Source organism: Pezoporus flaviventris, unplaced genomic scaffold (assembly GCF_033815535.1).
Source record: "Pezoporus flaviventris isolate CSIRO_AGI_PZ_B2104156 unplaced genomic scaffold, CSIRO_AGI_Pfla_v1 ptg000036l, whole genome shotgun sequence".
Taxonomy (NCBI): Eukaryota; Metazoa; Chordata; class Aves; order Psittaciformes; family Psittacidae; genus Pezoporus; species Pezoporus flaviventris.
This window is the reverse complement of record NW_026892584.1, coordinates 27878606-27900197: the sequence shown is the minus strand read 5'-3', so window position 1 is coordinate 27900197 and position 21592 is coordinate 27878606. Positions and strand designations below refer to the sequence as shown.

The 21592-nt window shown below is 42.7% G+C and overlaps 1 protein-coding gene across 26 annotated transcripts in view; it reads right to left on the bottom strand.

Annotated features, from left to right (window-relative positions):
• NRXN3 (neurexin 3) overlaps window positions 1-21592 on the bottom strand; it is a 1041771-nt gene that overhangs the window by 976662 nt on the left and 43517 nt on the right. For all 26 annotated transcript variants that reach the window (XM_061463692.1, XM_061463704.1, XM_061463706.1 and 23 more), the window contains exon 2: window positions 12481-13752. In XM_061463692.1, the coding sequence (XP_061319676.1) occupies window positions 12481-13189 (709 nt within the window). In that variant the 5' untranslated portion in view covers window positions 13190-13752. The remainder of the gene's footprint in view (window positions 1-12480; window positions 13753-21592) is intronic.

The window sequence follows — 21592 nt, the reverse complement described above, 5'->3', positions numbered from 1 at the left end:
GAGTCACTCCACTATGTATCAGCTTCCAGGAAAACTATCTATTCCGACAATGAATGTTAGGCAGGAAGGGAATGTTACATGAGCACTTCACCTCGGCAAATTTGCAGAAATGCAGAGGGGAGGAGAACTATAAGAACCCATTACACTTTCTCCTGTCACCTTCCTTACAAGGGGATATTTAATAAAGCATTTGAAGGCTTGGAATTCAGATTTTATTTTGATATTTTTGGTGACATGATAAACCTCTCTCTACTGGAAACATTTAAAAATCAGATCTGCTCTTCCCGGTTTGGAAAGTTAAATTGAGGAGCATGTAAACCACAGACAGGCAAAACCAGCTAAACCTTCTATTGCTACAAATCCTTTTTTCCTCATTACTGACTATAAACCAACACTAAAAAGAGGACTCCATAAGCTCAAGAATGGCTGTCATACCACACTACTGCAGCACACTGGCAAGATGTAGGGAACAAGCTGGTTCAAGATGGTTTCAGCTGACAAAGTTACATGACAACAGTCACAAAGGGCAGAATTTCTTGGATATGGACAATCCACTTCACTAGAAAGAATAAAGACAGATCTTTCTTTGAATTTCAATCAACTGAAACTTTACAGGAACTCCTAAACTCCAAAGCTCCATTTTTAGCTTCACATTCAATGTAAACCACGATGTTTTGCAGATTTTCTATCACACTTGGACAAAAACAGATAAACTACGATATTGTTTAATATGTAGGATTTAGCGTTCTGTATTCCAATCCCACCTCAGGCACCTTCTAACTTGATACCCTTCAATAATTCACATTCTGCTTGCCTCTCAGTTTTGCCATCAGTAAAATGGAGATAACATGCATTTCACAGTGTGCTAGGGTGATGTGAAGGCTGACTGATTTATCAGTAGTTGTGAGATGCTTAGGAACACTCTGATGAAATGTGCCACATGTATGCGCAATTTATTATTAACCTGACAGCGTTTTAGCTCTGTTATTTTCCTGCCTTGCACACAATTAAAGTGCAGGACGCCTGAAGCATATTTGAATGGATGCCATGTGGCATTTTGATTGTAGCAGGTACCACCATTTAATTCTGAAATTCACAACTTTAACATCACATTAAAGAAGACTTTTTGCAAATATTTTTCCTGTGCTCAGTTTTGATTTTTTTGTTTTTTTTTTGGTTTTGTTTTTTTTTGTTGTTGTTGTTTTTTAAAAGAACTTCTAACTGGTCTTGGCTTTTATTCAGTATCATAGCATTAAAATTATTAATGGCAAACATAGGCAAGGAAAGAATTTCAAAGACAATGTGGTCTTTGGGCCCAATTCTGGGAGGTGAAAAAGGATGGAAATAAATAAGACATGAAGGTTAAATGATCAAAGCTACTATTTAGAAGCCCAAAGCAGTCACAAGGCTCCAAGGTGCCTGAATCCTTTTTCAAAAAAGTAGTAATTGTTTATTTGCTGACAAGATCAGCAAATCTAGATACGAGTTTAATTCTTAGTTAAACATGTCTTTCACCAGTATGAATGAAGGCTTTGCCTGATTAAAGAGCACTTGGTCTATGAAGTTAATTTTAAGTTCAATACGATTTATGTGATCAGATGTGCAAGACAACATTTTATACAACGATCTGCACATTTACTGTATTTCCTACAGAACAGCCCATTAATGACACAATATGAGCAAGTTCACGTAGTTCATGCACCCACACTGCAGCAGTCAGCCAGCCATTAACAAGGAGAAAACAACTGGGCAAGTGTAAGGATAGAAACTAAACCAGATGAAACCTACATTTTTGTTTCACTCCCAGACCTGAAAAGGGGCTTAAATTGTTTCAGTCAGCTTTCCAACAACATTTTGACAAGTAGCCCAGAGGAAACTTCAGCAATTTCAACTCTTGAAGAAAACCAGTGGAGATTGTTACAAATGCCCCAAAATAGTGGGATATAGATTCATAGATTTTTAAGGCCAGAGGGAGCATTAAACAGACCTACAACACATCAGTGTCCTCCACTGTAAATGGTAGCAGGGCTATAATTAAACATCATTGGCAAATGAGCACTGAAATCACAGCCAATTGTTCTCCTGAGATACAGGATCTGTTACTTAGCACTTTGGTTTAGCTATCTTTTGCCTCAGGCAAACTAGGAGTCACCACACTGGCAGCGACAGTAACAGGGAAAACATCCCAGAGCTCAAGAATAGCTGTCATGCCATACTAGTGCAGCGCCCAGGTCCAGTGACACTGCAGACTACTCAGGCTCAATCCAACACACTAAAAAGCTAAAGCCAAACTGCTGACAATGCCAACCTCTCAAATCAGCAGCTGTGATTCTTCTTTAATATATGTAGCCATATTGCCTTCACTGTCACAGTTCAGAGACTGCAGCGTTCGCTGAGACTGGCACATTTGAGAAGTCAAATAGGGAATAGCCCACCCAAATCCTGATCACTCAAGATCATACCTTTGGTCCTTCCTTTTGTCGAACTCTTGACAAACAGCAGCACCTACGTATCTGTCACTTCCAATGAATTTAAGCGGTAGCAATGCTTCATGTCACTCTTTCCCCCTGGGAGGTTTCAAAGCACATTGATTGACTCATTGTCCTACCTGTAACTCCAGGATTCACACACTGTCTGCAAGCTGGAAATCTGTCCTCTCTGATCAAGTCTAACTTGTGCTTAGGCCTCCTTTTGCCTCCGCTTCTGAGCCTCACACTTCCCACACTTGTGGCACAATGGGGTTGAGTCCACAGGTTTTCATACAGCTTTTTAGTCAGTGTGGGAGCATATGCCCCTTCCTTAAAACACTACAATATTTTGCAGCTCATCAGCAGTAGGTCCTTATTAGGGACAATAGTGTCAATAACTTATAAAATAAACTAGAAATGTACACAGTATTGACAGAGACTACATTTTTAACAGTCAGAATCCAGAAATTCTACAAAAAAAAAAAAAATCTCTTTTTCTACAGACTGCCATCAAAATCAGTATTTTTTTTCTAAATATTTTGATCTGAATGAAACCACAATTTTTCATGAGGAAAGTATTTCCAAGCTGTCTTAGTCTGTTGTGTCTTAGCTGGTCAAAACGTTGCTTCACACATCTTTCATTTGAACATGCCACAAAATAGGGCAGCCAAAAAACAGACTGCCTAACAGATACGCTTATGTGTAAGATGCAGAGTACGGATGAAGTCTATGTGTATATATGTCTCATACCTTTTCAAAATGAACAGGTTTAGGAATTTGTTGTTTTCATTTCTGCAATTGACATACAGGTGTGCATTTCAGCTTAAGTAATAAAGAGAATTTAGGAGGAGACAGCTAAGCCAATATCCTAAATTTGAATTAGATGATCAGAGCCCTTATTTATCTTTTTTTTTTTTCAAGATCTCCAACAGCACAGTGCCCACTAGAGGAACTCTGAAGAAAGATGATTTTGCCATTTAACGCAGCATCCAATGTTTTCTGAGAGGGTCCTCTACCGATAGCAAACCTATAGCTGTACTGCTATCATGATGATACAGCTATCTTCCAAGCTGCTGTGATCACACCAGTACCTATCCTGGCAACTTTTCAGCTAGGTAGGCCTGTAGGAGTGGCACCTCGTCTTTGATACTAATATAAACATACCTCTAGCTCTGGTTATCCTGAGAGATGTAATAACGCTACTGCTTCATGATGCGACATATCCAATCCATACTGTTTTATGCCTATTGATCTCCTGTTATCTTCCTTAAAAGTCAAAGCTTTGTGATTAACAAGGACCTACACAGATCTCCAATTACACCACAGGTCTGGTAGGCATCATGCAGGCTGGTCCCTTTACAGAGCCCCCTGCCTCATACCATACTAAGTCCCACGGCTGCTCTTCTTACAGGAGGTACAGAGGAAAAGGCAAAAGACAGAAGTAAAGAAATTATGGCTACTTTCCAAGCTTTTTCTTTAGGTGGTCCTAGACAAGCAACTTAATTTCTTTTCCTCTTCACAAACCTCACCTTGTCCTTTTATTCCTTCTTTTATAACAGCAATTTACTAAGGAATGACTCCATACACTTCCACATTAAAAAAAAAAAAATACAAAAATCTTTGGGGAACATGAGCAATATATTTTCAGCCACATACAGAAAGGAGTTTAAAGAATTTGGCCGCAAATGTCACTGAGCTATGAAATTTGCAGATCACAACACAAGCCGCTCTCATCTCTGCTAGCCATCTCTGCTAGCCTCAACTGTGGTTTCTGACAAGCCTCAGTGGACAAATTTACCTTTAGCTCCAAAGGATTTCTCCCATGTTACCTTGAGGAGAAAGGTACCTAGAGGCATTCTGACCCTGAAAGTCAAGCTGGCAGGATGCAAGCAGCAGGAAAGACCAGCAAATCAAACACATACTCACAGAGACACACCGGAGGTTTGGAAAACTCAGTGTCATTCTTCTCATATACTAAGGCAACAAACTGAGAAGAAATGAAAATCCACCCAAGAGACTACAGAGTCTGAGAAAGCCTTCTGAATAAATGCAGCAGCCAAGCAACCTCTGGAGCCTGCCAGCAGCATTAGAGATTGAAACCTGGTTTTAAGTCACAGCTCAAATTTCTACATCTACCAGTGAAGTGCTGCTTCTTTCCAATAATAGTTTCTGTCAAACACTCAGAACCAAACCCACTCCATTATATTCACTCAGGTTGTTTTATTGGTCAAATTCTATGAGTAAGAGGAAGATCATCACACCTCAGAGCAACATTCTGAGAGCCAGGTACCCCTTTCCTCCTTGGCCTACAATGCAAACTGCAGACCAGCTACTAATACACCTGATATATCTAATCAGCAGTTAAGAGTTGTGTTGATGAGAGTTAACAGGAAAGATTTTACCTATCCTTTTAGTGCCTTAGAATGACAAAACACTTGCCAGCTTTGGGCTAATTAAACAGTCAAAAAACCCAAAGGGCTTTCTTCTCTGTTGTCTTGGTTTTTATGCAATGACTCATACAGGAAAGGGGAAGTGAAAACTCTCCCACCCTGCTCTGGTAGCCTTTTATATTCTCTTTGCTTTCCCTGACAGCACAAGGTCGAGGTCAGTCTCGATCTTAGAGGGTGACAGGGGCAGGCTGGAACCAGCAGCCACAGCAGGAAGATGCCAATGCAGACAGGTAGGCAGGGGTGGGTCACTGCACAAGGAAAAGCATCTGAGGTTTGTGACAGAGGGGAATGTCAGTGGTACACACAAAACATACCAAAAAAAAAAAAAAAAAGAGTCAAAAGCTCATTTTCTCCCATTGCTCCTATCAGCACCCTGCAGTGCAGCTTCTGCTCTGCATCACCCAGAGGGAAGAGGGTACACTGCTGCTTAGGCCCTGTCTTTACCAGCATTTACTTCAGCCTGGCCTAGGAGGAGTCTGAGTACTCATAGTGTGACACTGCACAAAGCAGCAGGAAACTCTGAGATTTCAGTTGAGAAGAAAGATGAGGAATGTTCCTCAAAGATGGCCACTTGACAAGGAACGACACCTGAATTTCTAACTGCAAACCTAGCTGGAAAACTGACAATCAAACCAGGCCATCCTACTGGCTGCTCATGAATTATCATCATTCACTTGTCCTGTTAATATACTGATATGTCTCTGTCACTGTCATACAGAAGCATACAGGATCCTTAATACCTAGACTACAGGAACCCCACTGGCTACATATTTCAGATACGGAAACCGAGGCACAGAGGGTACCCAGGTACATATCCCCTGCAAAAAGGGTCAATTGATTCAATTTTGAGTCCTTTAGTCTGCCAGCAGATCACCCTGGGGATGCAGGAAGCCTGTGGCAAAAATGGAAATTAGTTTCTTAGGTGCTAACATTTTTATGACCAGACCATCCAAGTTCTGCTGCCACAGTCCACTTTCTTTATATGTCATACATTGGTCTCTTCTCAGGATAATGATGTGAACAAGTGTACATGCAGGCAGCACCTGGACAGATGAAATAGCATGACTGACATTGATGTCAACAACACAGAATGTGAATACAATGTACTCAGGTCCCAGTCCCATTTCAAACACAAACCTGTTGTCCTCCAAGTAGTCTGTTACATCCACAGTCCTCCCTACCTCCCCACATCTACCTCTCTCTGACTTCGGGCTGTTTGGCAACCCAGCTGACAGCTCCTGGACCTGGTCACAGACAGAAGATGGGCAAATACTTTGCTCTGCAGGGTAGGTTTACAATGGCAGTGAGCCTGTCTGCAATGAAGGATTGTGGGAGACACACACACTTACACCCATAGGTCACATTGCTGTCTCTGTACAGCAATAACATGGCAGCTGCCTTGCTTTCTAGATGGAGAGAAAGAAGCTTTGCTATCCATCAAGTTCAAAGTGAGTCAGCAAAAGAACAAGAGGTGAAGTGAAATCAGAAGTTGGCCCAGGACAGATGGCCACTCTACCATTTCGTCACATAGATTACCACCTTCTCCCGCACCAGACGTGCAGAGGCTCATCTTCTCTTAGTGCCAGAGTTTGCCGGACAGATGTGCTCCTCTTCTGCTTCTTTATCTGTAGCTTTGTCACATTTCCAGTATCCTCAAGGTATGTGGGAGGATTATTTCCCCCTATTTTCCACCAAAACTTAACAAAAAATACCCTGTGGCAAATGGCCTGCACGTCTCCATCCTGGAATAAGGATGAAAGCAAGGCTACAGAATGCTCTGTCTTGCTTGGGGTTATATTTATGATGATTGACCTTCACGACAGGCTGCCTAGCTCAGCAGAAGAATGGACAGTAATGAAAGATGAGCTCTTCCCCTTCCCACCTCCATTCCTTTTTAGGGCAAAACCAAAGGAAAATAAACCTTCCTTCTGAAATTTAAATTAGCTCCTGAACATTAGTTGGAAATTGGATAATTATCAGCTACTTTTATTTAAATCTTTATTCAGTGACTTCCCAAAATTCCGGTTTAGATCCTAGCTGTGCACACTCTAGGACAGAGCAGGAGCCAGCAGGTTGGTCTATGGGCTGACAGAGAAAGCTGGTACCAGACTCCAGCTAGAGTTAGTCCTCCAGAAGCCCACTCAGCCCATTGAAATCTACTCTTTGTGACAGCCAAGAACTGTTATTTTATGCTATGAGGCAGGTAAAACCAAGCTAGTACAGCTGCTACATGAACTATGGCTTACTCTTTTATAAAGCAACATTTTCATCCTGCTTCTACCCCTGCCCCGGAGGCCCACCTCTTTCTACTGACAAATTGTTCTTACTCTTCACAAGTCCCACCTCACACCAAATAACGATCTCCTTTGTACCCAAACACAGTTTGCTTCATTTCAGCAGAGATGTCCAAGCTTTGCCTAACTGAGGGCTATAACTTGTTTGTTGCCTGAGGTCTGAAGCTGATCTGCAATCAAGCAGAAAAGGATTGTAGCCTCATGGTCATCTATAATACAGAAGAGTGAAACAAGAATATAGCTGTCAGCATGTATTGCAGTGAGACTGTTTGAATCAATGGCACACTCCATACAGAGGCCTGTAATCTCTCTGTGGCTTCCTTGCATTAAAAGCAGGGGAAGCTATAAAGCATATCCAGCTAAGTTTGGGGCTGCAGGCAGTCCACAATTAGTGAGTGGAGATAGGTCCTAGGCCATTTCTGAGAAGGACTATGTAGAATCTAAATTGAAATTCTGTGCCTCCTACTCAGTTTTAATATTTATTAAGAATAACAAATCATACTTAAACTGCACTTTGGAATTTCAGAGCACTTTATAAACATTAATTAGTAACTAACACATCATCATTCTCTGGTGCTTATTTGGTAATGCATCAAAAAATTAACAACCACACTGGAAAAAAATTACTATTTTAAATACAACCAAAGGAACTTAAGTCAGGAAGAATAAGCAGAAGAAAGAGATGGGGAAAAATAAATTGCTGTAAAACTGTCATGAGCAGGGTTCTTACCAGCTTTCTGCCCAATGGCCTGTGCTGGGGCATAGTAAGTGTCATGAAACAACAGATTCTCCTCTTGCAATACTTACTCCAAAGCCCTTGGAGACCACTGATTGTACTGTTTTGCACTGGTGGGTGAAGTCCTGGAACCCCAAAAGTATTTCACAGAACTGCCTGATGTTCTCTAGAGCAGGAGAGCACAGGACGAAATGGAGGGTCTGCAGCTGTTTATTGCTGGTGAACTCAACAACAACCAATTTATATTCATCTATAAAGGAATATGCAAGTGGAAGCAAATATTATGGTCATGCTCATTTGTTTCTGATTACAAAATGTATGCAAATGCATATGCAAATTAAGCGCACCCATCAGGCTCGTGACAAATTAGCCTTTGTATTACAAAGTTTGGGGTGGCTGGCAGAGAGATACCAGGATTGCAAGCAAGGCTAGGCAGTTCCTTTAAATGAAGCCAGAACTGGGCTGCTCCAAAGGGGCTGATGGAGGATAAATCCTGCAGTAACTTGTCGCTTTAAAGGAAGCTGAGGGGCTATAGAAAAACTGTTCCCGCTGCAGTTAGAAGTGTGATAATTACAGAGCAACGGGCTCCTCTGTCATTCAGCAGGCAGCATCCCCAGGAAATCTTGCTCTGTAATCAAGGGAAGAGGTGCAATCAAGCCCCTATTCAGGCTTCGTTTAGAAACAGCCCCTGCAGGCAACACAAAGGCTTCAGCATGGTGCCTTGTGAAGTTGGTGATCACATCAGCGTCTTGGTTCTGCAACTACAAGCAGAGTTAATGTCATTTCTAAGCATATCTTCTGTTCACCTTTCCTCACAAAGTCCAGAAAGGGTCTAGGGAGAGGAGTGAGGTCTTGGGCCAAAACACTGTACATTCAATGTTGCATTCACGCTGTCCACATTAGTGAACTCACTCTCTACACCCTGATTTCAGAGGAAGAGAGAATTTCCTGCAGACAAAGGATGACAGCATGATCCTGAATGAGCAGATATGAACATGTTCATCCAGCTGATACAGCCGCACAGTTTTCAGAATCTGCATGGGGAAGGTTTTGCTTTTTTTTTTTTCCAACAACATGACTCTATCCATGCTGCTCATTTACTACGGGAACCTCGTTCTCTTGGCAGCAGCCTGATTCCACTGAGGCTGATGAGGTTTATTAGATGGGAAGGTGTCTCTGACTTCAACTTTCACGTCTAATACCACCATTACCCAGAAACACACAAATTAATTGCTACTCAAATCAGCCATCCTTTGTACCCTACAGAGCTGTCAGATTCAATGAACCAGTTTACTCCAGCTGCAATAAAAATAGTATCACATTTTATTTAAAACAGCCAAACCTCCCAAAGTAAGCACACATTTGCTTTTCACTGTATATACTCAGAAATAAAAATTGTACTTCCCAATGACCAGCAATGACCCGCTCAGCTACCCTATCTGGGTGTGTAGCTACCATGACATACACAATACTGATAACTCTGGGTGCACCTTAAGTGCCAAAAATCTTTCTGCACATCAGGGGCATATTCTGGACAGGATTTACCATATTGTCTCAGTATGGAAAGGTTGTTCTCTGCTGAGGTTCACCATAACTGGAACTGCACTTTGCATTACAGTAACCCCTAATACTGTAAATGGGGCTTCATTCCATCACAGTACAGAATCTGCAGCTTCCACTCTCTATTTATTTCTTATTTGTTTGGCTAAATGAGTTTGCTGTGGTTATACCACCTGCAGACATAGGTACCAGTCAATAGGCAAGTAATGGCCTGAACACTGTCAAGAGAACTCATTATTAAAAAGGTATATATTGCATTTAGCTGTTCCAACAGAAGTTGTTATTGATTGAATCCCATCAGTTCCCAGTAAAAGGGCCAACTCAACTGATGAAATCAAAATACGCACATGGGCTACAGACTAGTAAATACTGTAATGGACTTAAGGATCCCCCGCAAAAGGCAGCTGTTGATATCCAGTTGAAAGAGGACAACTTTTTCAAAAATGAGACTGGGAATAAAATAACCATATTACTTCTTCAAATATGCAGAGGCAGGACAAAAAACCAAAAGGGAATAGTTCTGACAAAAAACATCTCAACCTCTTAGAAAAAGCAAACAAAGAAAACACAAGTTGGTTAATAGCCAATCAAGCCACAGGCAGGAAGAGCCTGCACCCAGTTCTGCTGTTCCTATCACATTCTACTGTTCATCAGCGGAGGTTTCTGCCACATTCACAGAATTGAAAGAGAGCGTCTTTGGAGTTTGCCAGATTTCTCAAAGCCAGATGAAAAGGTAGCTATACTTCACTTGGTTCCCATTTTGTTTCCTTGTCACTTTTCTTTGTCTGCTTGTTTCCACATAAAACAGCTTTTCTATTTTTCCCCTTCTTTTCACAATCTGCATAGACATTGTAACATTTCTGGGTGGCAGCATTTAACACACAGAAATCGCCGCCATTGCTGCAGCATGAAGGAGGCAGAAAACAAAGCTGATTATAAAATTCTAACATAAACCAAACATACATCATGAATAATACAAGAGAAAACTGAAGACCCGGGCAAGGTAATGCCTGTAGAAATCTTTACATTTGTTCCACTGGAAAAGTTCTCTGCACAGCATCTTCTACGTTAGTGAAGAGACCTCGGCTAATAATGAGTCAAAAGTGTTTACCAAAGAAGTTACATCGTGACAAACTTCCTTGCTCACCCTTAACAGAAGGTTGGGCTGGAAACTGATGAATCACTATAGGAAACAAACAGCAGCGGTGACACATAGCTTCAAAAAAGTAACAATAGCACTGCTTGATTCATGTCTGCAAAAGAAATATCCCTGGATTTATTAGAAGATTAATTTAATATTGCTCCACCCACCCAAGAAATGCTGAAATTTCACCACCCGAGCCCTGGTTAGAGCTCTCACAATTGCCCCACAGGTACATGGAAGCCTCGCTCATTTACAGTATTTTCTAAAGACATCCACTGAACACCATATGCTGTTGATGTCTTGAGCAGCTCCCCGCAGAGTCCGTATCCATTGGCCCAGCAGCAGAAATAGGCTTATATCCTTATGTTTCAAGGTCCACATGCCTGTGTAGCTCTTGCAATCTTCCATCATCCAAAACTGTCATTTAGACATGAGATGTGTTCGTTCTGTAAGCGTATAAGTATCAGGATGGGTGGCCCAGCTACTGAAGTTCCTGGTCACACCCAGCAGTGTCTCCAGCTCCACGTAACTCATGGTTCAAGCACAGAAAATAGTTCTGGCTCATTACAGATTTGGACCTGTTTGGTGTGGAGCAAATAGCCAGGAAGAATGCTGGTGTTCGGCACTTTATAGACTCATACCTCCTAATGGCCATGTACTGCTACTGTAATACTTGGATATAAAGCCAAATTTTCTGTTACCATTAGAAGCACCTTAAAATGAATGCACACATGGATGTCATGTTCATTTTCCAGATCTTCCATTCCTATAAAAACATATTTGCTTCTCCATCTATACTGCAGACATAGTGCTGTATTTGCATAGTATTTCTGTGGGGCTTTAAAGTATAGGCACTTTATTTTCCACACTTTTCACATTCTACATACTAAATTCTAGTTAATTTATTTTCATTGCCAAAAGACATAAACAAATGCTAGGCGTGATAAGATATTATTGCAAGTATTTCCATTTTGACAAAGTTTCAGGGTTGGATTTTTTTTCCTTGAGATTGGACACTTTTTGCCCAGGTTTCTTCTTTGGCTTAAGTTCATACCATTGTGTTTAAATCTAAATGCCAGAAAAAATGCAATGATATTCTCAAATTCACACTGGGTTTATCAGTTGACTTAATTTAAGTCTCTTGCACATGCAGAGTTAATTACCATTACACTGCTAAAGACCAAGGAAAAAACCCTGAAATACTTTCCATCATGTGGTTTGTACAATTTAAAACTTCTGGACTTAAATTTTGAAAGAGAGTATGAACCAATGTAGAAACACGCAAATCACTTTTCCCTTTGCAATACAAAATAAGACCATTCAGCAGGTCCCAAAGCAATTTAATCGGGGATGCTAAAACAATCACGGTTCTACTCAGTGATTAGCATGCAAGTAATTTTTGCAATGTCCTGTCAATCATGTTAGCCATATATACATAGCTCCTATTTACAAACACATCACTCAGTTTTCAGGAACACAGGGTAGCGGAATTCACCCAGATAGCTAAGATAACTTCTTAGTGCTGCCTTTATTAACACCAACCTAGGGTACTTCTATACCAATTTATGTCCTTTACCCTCATTAAGTGGCTGATGAAAATCTGCCCATGCTAAAATTGCAGCATTCTTTCAGAAAGGCACTTTTTGCAACTGCTTGTGCTCTCCTCCATTTCCATTTCATTACCTTCAGCTGGAAAAAGAACAGTGGAACTTTAATTCCTCTGATACCCACCAACAGAGATAAGAGCTCAGTCACAGCCGTGCTAAGTGACAAATTAACTCTTTGGATTAAGTAAAGATCAATGGGAAGCAGGGAAGTATTCTCTTACCTTCAGAACACAGCTTGCCAGTATATCCAGTGGCTGAGCAGTCACAGTGTGGCTCACCATCCAGAAGGAAGCAAGTGCCACCATTTTCACAGGGGTTTTCTGTGCAAAGCCCTTCCATTTCCAGACGGACCCCTTGACTGCCCAGGAGCTGTGGCTCAGAGTTGCCGTATTTCAGATCCAGGATAAATCCTTGAAACGGAGGCTGACCCAGAACACCATCAAGGGTCAAGGCAGCAGGACGGATGTCCAGTGGGACTCCACCAACAAAGAGGTCACTGACGATATTCATATACTGGCGTTGTGGACGCACCTCGCCCGGTTTGGCTTCACTATCCACCACTAACACCGTCCGCAGGTGATTGCGGCTGACCATCAGGAAGTGCCAGTTGCTGTCATTGACCTGTTTGTCTGTGATAACTGTAGTCTCCGCACAGTCCACACTGAACTGGAGCTGGATGCGCCCATCAACAAGGGACAGACAGAGGAAGTCACAGACACCACCATCATCAAAGTAGAGGAGCAGCCCAGCAGAGACATTGGTCTTGAACTGGAAGCTCAGTTCACTCCTAGTGCTCGCATCCCAACGGAGGTAGCGGGCCCACTGGTTGGGGATGCCCATGAACTCCAGACCCAAACAGAGACCCAGCAAGGAGCCCAGCAGCAAACTCACCTTCAAGGTGAAGCAGGCGGAGTGCAGAGTGAAGCCCATTGTTTCAGTAATCTGCTCTTCTCTAGGAGAAAAAAGAAGACCCACTACTGGGAGGAGAACCCTAACAGTCAACACCAAACGCTAAACCCAATGGGAAGAGGAGGAGAGCACACACAGTGACAGCGAGAGGAAGAGTAAGTGAAAAGTGAGATAACAGCTGCAGGTGACCAAGAGGAAATGTCTCCTCCCCAAGGAAGGATCTCAGTTATCCTTTAGGATACAGAGGTTTTTATCTCAGAAGTACAGGGCATATGAAGTGACTTCTCCAGCCAGCATACTTTTGTGAAGGGCAAAAAAACCCACAGTGATTGGTTTTGGTGGAATACAAAGGTGACACTCGTTGCTTCAGGGAGGAAGGAAAGGCAGAGCTGAAGACCAAGCCTCAAATTCTGGTTTCCTAGAAGTGTTGACAATATTGATGGAGGTGGCAATGAGATGGAGGAGAGAGTGAATTCATAAAGCACGTGATCCTCAAGAGGCCAAAAATAAAGTCAGTCTTCGTGCTGCATTGGTGGCTACCCAACCCATAATTCACTGCTTGGCACTCACGGAGCTTGCAGGACCTGTGGGGTCAAGAGGAGAAAAGAAAGGAAAAAGTTAGTCTTACTACTCACCATATCTTTATTAGGAAGCTTAGTAACATCTTGCCCAGTAACTCATTTCCATTTCTTGATATCCTGGCCACTTCTTCCTACCTGCAGTCGGCTATATAGCCCTCCAAAGCAGCAAGATCTATGTCATCAAAACTATGAGGACCAAATAGAGAATAGAGAATTCCAAAAGTGATCTGCACACACCACAACATTCAGAATGCAAAAATACATCAAATTATTGAAATCCTTTGATAGATGCAATCTCATTGACTTTACTGAGAGAAATGGTGCTGCAGCTTCCCCAGCAGCAATTACCTCTCACAGAAAATGCTTAGGGCAAACACCAGAGTTCCTCTGAGCTTAGAAGCTCATACAGGGCATAAGAAGACTTTATCCAAATTTCCCATTTCACTGTTTTCATCAAGCTACCAAGCAAGCATTAGAGAAGACAACCCTGAAGTCAGCCTGCCATGAAATAGATGCTTTTATTTTACATGTCTTGCACACTTCATAGACTCTAACAGGGACCTTTGCAACCTGGAAACATGTGCTATGCAAATGATATATGGCAACCTGCACCTTAGATGACAGGAAAGTTGTTGCTTAGATGATAAGAGCTGTCTAAGCACTTAACCACTTACCCTGGTCTAGTGGTTTGGCAAAAAGGCCAAATTCACCCCTAGCTAACAGTAAGCAATTCCAACTACCTTCAGTGAGCAAGAGTTAGACCTGTTAACACTGGGATTTAATTCGCTTCTGCCTATTTGCATGTGGGTGACTGTATGCCTAGGGTAGGAGGATATTTTTGGATGACAAGTAAAGACAGCACAAAGCTAGGCTCATTCTCTGAAAATCCTGCTTAAAAAGAAAGTAAGTTTTCTATTAACACAGGTGCTTGTTCACAGAGAACAGCTCCAGGAACGGCTAACATTAGCACAGCCACAAAGCAGGAAAGGAGGTGATGAGAATCAAGGCCTTCAACCTCCAAGAAGCCAGCATGAACATAGATTTCACAAACTGGATCACAAACATTGCGATTTATTTTTTTGTATTTTCTTGGGAAATGTGTTTTGTCCTGTGGACAATAAGAGTTGCTGGATTTACTGTTGCTTCCAGCAGATGCCTTTCAACCCCACCACCCACCTTGCCCTGAAGGACGAGGCCCACAGACACTTCAGAAATGGACAGCATAGGAAACTTTCTGTTTGGTAAGGGCAGAGTATGAGCTGGAGGACAATCGCTAGGGAGCAGAGGGGAGAGCTCACACAGTCACAGCCTCACCTGCCCCAAGGATCCGCAGAAGCCGTAAGTCTTCAGAGCTCTCAGTCTGGCAAATTTAGCCAGCATGAAAAATAAGTCACTTAGAAAACAAAAGGGATCAATTAAAAGAAAACCTGCAAGTTGGAGAGAAATGCGAGCTTTCAGTACCCAGTGGAAACCAGGCCTGTTCCCTGCAGCTGCCTGAGTGAAGCATGTTAGCTAAACTGCTATAAACACAAATAAAATCAAGTAAAAACCAAAGGGAAGATAATTCCTTTTAATTCTTAACAGCTTGGCTCAGGAGAACGGAAGGAGGAAAAAGGAGGTGTTAGGAGAGGTGTAAAATGAAAAAAATACACAGATTCAAATGCTCAAATCATCTGTCCTTCCAATAATCACAGTGTTGGCTCAGTTCATAGGGTCTGGGGGGGGCTCTGAAAAAGCAACTGGGAAAAAAAATTATGTGACTCTTGTCCATTTACCTTTCTCCTCTGTGCTCCCTAGTGGCTCCACTAAAATAGCCGTGATTTATGGAGAAGGAGAATAGAGTGAGAGGGAGGTAAGAGAGAAAGTGATGACCCGAGCCTGGAATTACTGATGAGATAGGAATAGGAATATAATAATGTGTGTAAATTAGCCAGTGATGTGCTCCAAGCAGCTCACAGCTCCCTGGAACATTTACCATCACTGTAGCAAAACTCGCTGCTTATCAGCTCTGTCTTCAGCCTGAGCTCGGGAGGAAAGCAAGCCCAGCTTGGCACAACCACCCACAGAGACCCTAGTGCAGAGGAGCTCTCACCCCATTTTTCAATTCTCCTGGGCAGGATGGGTAGACCAGCTGCATCAGAAGTAACCCTCAGCTTTACTACTTCTCTCCCTGTTTTAGAAGACTAATTCTTCAAAAACCAGTGAGAGATGTAAATCACAGCATCAGGTGTGAACACTCTATAGATGAACACAGAGATGCCTATGTCCATGTCCAGCCCAATCACCTGTCTAAAAAGCTAACCAATCTCTTCCAATCCCAGGCTGCTGAAACCCACTTTTTACAAACACAAAGAAATCCCAGTCTCCATGGGTTGCTTCAACCCTTGGGATGTTTCAAAGGCACAGTAAATGGAGCAGGTTACCTCTGTGGTACAGATTTCTGTAACATCAATACGTGTTCATTAGGAGAGAACAAAGGCCACGGTTTATAGGGGAAACCAGCAGAAATGGTTAAACAGGAATCGCATTGTTGACTGAGGGAAACCAAGACAATCCCATTCTATCTGTTTTGATTGAAAGAAGCCAAAGAAATCTCTTTCTAGTTGTTTTGAAAGAAGACAGTGCCTATTCTGTTTCAGAAGAGGAAGACAACACAAAAAAACATGAAATAAAGGTGTCACTTCTGGGTGCTTCACTGCCTTTTTAGACACCACAGCTCAGGTTATGGGAAGGCTGCCTGCACCCAGCTGCTAGCAGGCTGGAGCCATCTGAGGCTCCTCCAGAGCTATGTCAGCATCCATCAGTGCTAACCCACAGTGCTCCCGGTTCTGTGTCTTGTGCAGTTCAGCCTGTGAAAGCAAACCTCACTCAGAAGACCCAGTGTCCTTTTCAGCAGCAGCCAGGATCTGAATCCTAACCTTAAGAAAGTAAATCCTGACACAACAAATCTATGCCTCACTTATTTCCCACAACAATCCAAAACACATTGAGAATGAATAATTTTCTGCTCTTATCATTTTATTTTTAGCATAACTACTACCCTAGCAGTCTCATACAGCACACTGCTACCATAGCAATACATTACAGTTTGGGACAATAACTATAGAATGCCATAGTATTTTCTTATATATTTCATCCCTCAGAAATCTCAAATTATGTCACAACATAATTGCATCTGACAAAAAAAGATTTTGTGAGGGACACCACCTCACTGAAGAATTGGAATTCTGTTCCAATTCTCTGTTCCAATTCTGTTCCAAAACCTCTGTTCCAATTCTACCTATTGCTCACATGGAAAAGCAAGATAACAAACATTTTCTATGTTATATTTTTGGCTTAATGTGATTTAGCAGCACAAAACAAGACAGCCAGTCTGCTGCGACCAGCCCTTCAATAAACCCCTAGGCAAGGTCTTTGCAGAGAATTTTAAATGTTTGCTACCCTGAAGGAATAAGAGCGCCAGTGAGTTATCTCCACTGCACCTCTTGCAGCCTGTACCACCCTCCTTGCTGCTGGAGAGCTGAGCCAGCAAGGAACCTGCACACTGAACAGGCGGCTCAGCATCTCACACACACAAAACCCACTGTAGGAAACACACCCACCTGCACCATTCAAAGTCCCACTCACAGGGCTGACAGAGCTGCACAATTTCCCAACCCTGTGAAGGGAGGCAGCCCTGCTGCAGTACTGTGGGCAAGCATCTCTTAAGAACCACACACCTTCTCTAACTTGAGAGCAGCCCATTAAGGCCAGGTCAGAGCCATTTGCTCAGCAGCCCACAGAGGGTCTCGCCCTGGCTTTGGAGTAGCTCTCAACTGCTTATCAGCTGCACATGGAGAATGAGTGACATTACCTAATTGCCAACTAACTTCCATAATTACTGACTGGCACACTCTATGCAGGGCTAATACCTTTGCAAAAGTCTTGCCACACACCTGCTTAGGAAAGAGGGTGAGAAGCTGGGCACAGTGCTGATCTACAGTTTCTTTACCCAACCGCACAGAAAGGCTGCAGGCCATGGCTTTGTCACTCCCTGCCCTCCCTCCTCCACTACTTCCCTCTCTAGCTGCTAATTGCTTGCGGTTAGGCTTTTTTCGTATTTGAAAGTGTAATTTTCAGCAATTCCTAGTGCAGAAAGAATAACAGAGTTAGATGAAGCCAATGACAGGCTGGCTTCCCTTCAAACCCCTGCCAGTGCAGCCAAGTGCAAGCCTGTGTAAGTCCTGATACTCCACTTAAGGATGCTGGACAAAATCCCACTGACACTTTGATGGGAGAGGTTTACAGTGCCCCCAGTTTGTCACCCCCTTCACAACCAAAACTATCCACTGTGCCATACTTCACGTAAAGGGACAAACATGCATTGGTCACATAAGATACATGTATTTATACCCCCTGTGAATTCACTTTTGTCCCTGCCTTCACTGTCAAAAAAGCAAAATCCAATGGTTTGCTTGATTCCCCAGGCCCCAGTGAAGCAGAGGAGTTTTAGGTAGGGGTAAGCAGGACCCTAATCTGGCTCTGCACCCGTGTGTATTCCCACAGTAGGCCAAAGCACAGGAAACAGATCACTAGAGGTTTATGACATACGCTGCTCAAAATGATCCAGCGAGATTCACAATCAATAATTGATATTAAAAGCCACGTTTGCCAGTGGCAGAGAAACGGGGAATTAATAATATTTATTCAGTCTGTCTTCACTCATCCAGTTCTTCAGTGAGCAGTGGACTCCTCTTGGCTCATGACTTCAGTGTGGGTTTCCACAGAGACTTCTATCTCTTAAGCAGAAATCTTTCTGTCTGGTCCATCCCCAGATGAATTGCGGCCAAAAAAGTGTGTGGAAATAACAAAAAAACCTTTCTGATGGAAAAAAAGCAGATGTGAACACTGCAAATTGCTACTGTCACTGCAGAAAAAAAGGAACACAAGAAGTCTCCCATCACCCAGCCTCCTCAGCAAGGATGCATGGAGATGTTTACAGAGAACTGAGAGGACACAGAGAACTTTAAATTGAAGACACTAGTTTAAACCACATGGGTTAATTTAGATTTTAATTCCTCCAGCAGTATTTGCATCCCAGCTATAAATCTGGAGGTTGGCATCACCCCCTTGCTGGGATGGAGAGGACTCTGGGGTGGTGTCAGTGGGGCTGTGCTGAAAGAACCAGGCTGAAGACAGAAGTGGACAGCTATTCCACAATTCTATTACCAAGGAGAGTTTGGTGGCACTACACTGCTCCCTGTAAAGTGGTCAGGGGTAAGGCAAGATGGGCTCTCCCTCCTGAAGAGGCTGGAAGTGAAATTGGAACTGGGGGCTTTGCCGTGAGAAAAGCTGAACACACGCAGGTCCTGCTGAAGTTGGCAGGTTCATGAGGTGCAGCAACTTACATGACTGGCTGCAGTGAAAGCAGCGGAAGAATAAAAGGAGAGATTTACGGCTTTCTTTTGGACGTAGAGACACGTATAGGCATGAAGGCCAGCATCTTAAAACGGTGTATTGGAGGTGACAGAGCACTTGTTGAACTCTTCTGGATGGCTTGCAGAGACACAGTATTCATGCCAGTCTCCAACATCACTGTGCGAACCACAGGTGCCATTGACACACCCCAAGCCCAAAGAGAAAATGTATTTCTGAAAATGTTCCCTGGTTCTTTCCACTACTGATACATCTTGCAGGCTTAGCTTTTCCATTCTTGAAAGTGGCTATGGAGCTGCTTAGTCCTCCTTATATGAATTCAGCACAGAGCTCCCTTAGGGGACAGTTGCAAAAAGCCTGTGTCAAAGCAAAAAAAGCAAGAAAAGGAGGTCTAGTGTCCTTTAAAAAGAAAAATAAGCCAGACTAAAAAGCTAGAATTACTTTGTCTTTGGTCCCCTGTAGTGGATTAGGATATACACACGAACACGCATACACTGTCAGTTGTGATTCATATGTTTCCTGGTACCTGGGCACATGGTTTGCAATCACACAGGTTAAACCCATTGCCCTTCTTCTCCCTGTGCCCACTTCTCACCCCACTTCTCAGGAAGGGCAAGAATGACTGCTCATGACAAGTCTACTCCTGTAGCTCATCTCCAGAAAAACTGTAATACCCAAACTAGGTACTTATGCTTGGGGTAGCTGAGCTCACATGCATTCATAAGGCACAGCTGAAATGCCACCAGCAGCGTCAGAAGAAGTATGAGCAAGTGAGTAATGTGCTCCGTTCAACAACAAGCACAGGACCATGGCAGCACAGCCTCACACTTCAGCGCTATTAGGGTGGGAAGCCACATGGCTGCTGGAAGAGTTTTTACCATAAATCACTCTTCAAGGTTCTCACCTCCTGAGCCTATTTAAACAAGCTTAATGCAGAACCAGAGCTCTTCAAATCTACACTGGAAGAAGAACGGTTAAAGAAGCCACAAGTGACAGTGTGACTCCCTTCTTAAACACCCTCCCCACACCACCAGAGGACATGTAGTCCACAAGAGTGACCTTTAACTAGCCTACCTAGCCCAAGCTCAGCATGAGTGCAATTTACAGACCATTTCAGCTCTCCAGCTTTCTTAACACAAAGCAGAAAAATCAAAACTAAGCACAATGGCAAAGAAAGAAAGAGAGAGAGAAAATAACCCTGCAGAGCAATCATGTCTGGGGCTGCTCTGATGGCTTTCTGTTCACTTCCAGGACACAGAAATGACTCCCAGTGTGTTAATTACCCCTATTACCACAAACTCTCTACTAACAAGAACTAGCTAAAAGGAAGCCTTGGCAGCAGCTGAGCAGTTATTGCTCTGTACTGCCATGCAGGAGAAATCAGACTCCCCCATCTCTGAGCTGGTACTAACCAGGAGAACGATTTCTGCAAAACTCAACAGCATTTATTGTAATTCCCACAGCAGCTGTGCTGGGAACACTGGACTTCCCTCAATTCCACCATTGTTATAAGAGAACAAAGAATACCTGCTTTCCTAAAGACTTTGAAGTTCAACAGTTGGAGAGGTCTGAATCATTATCATTTATTTTACTCCCTCTGTAGTTGGTCTGCCTCCATCCCCCGCATCTTCTTTCCACCACCAAGAAGCCTGGACAGATCTGTAGTTATGTTTATTTTACCAGATCCTAATATATCAAATGTGAAACCAGGAGCTGCACACATCATGGCACGGGATGTTAGCAGGGAATTCTGTGAATTCACAGTGCTGGCATTACTGATAAACGGCAAAACTTCTTCCAAATCCTGTATCTGACACATACATTGTTTTTCAATTTTTAATAAATATCAAGTCTCTTAAAAATGTGCTTATTGTTACTGAAAAGTGAAGTTTGAGCATGTCATCAATGCCTGAGAATGAGGCTACTTCCAAGAAGATCTAACAGTGTGGAATGGGTTTACTTTTCCCTCAAAACGTATTGGATACTGCAGGCATAGGCTGGTATTAGACACTCCTCAAAGGAGAGACATCGTTGCGGGATGGGGGGCTACTAACTTTAAAGCAAGAAAAGGAAAAAAAGTCACTGTTGCACTGCTTTATCAGCTACATTAGGAAAAGTACCGGGCATAAAAAGCAACAACAAAATAAAACTAATGGCTGGCACACTAACCAGTAATACCTTGCTCTTCCTAGCTGTCTGTCTACCCATCTGCTTCATGCTTTCATACACATTTTTTAAGTTCTTCATGAGCAAGAACACTTTCTCTCCTGTTTGACAGAATCTGGCAGAACGCAGCCAAGAACGGAGCTCCGAGACACTGCGCACGTACACGTTAATAATTGTGATTTTCTGTACTTGAGCTAGCACTACAAGGACTCTACATTCCAGCTGGCATAGAGTAGTTCCTTAATAAAAAAATAAAAAGGAA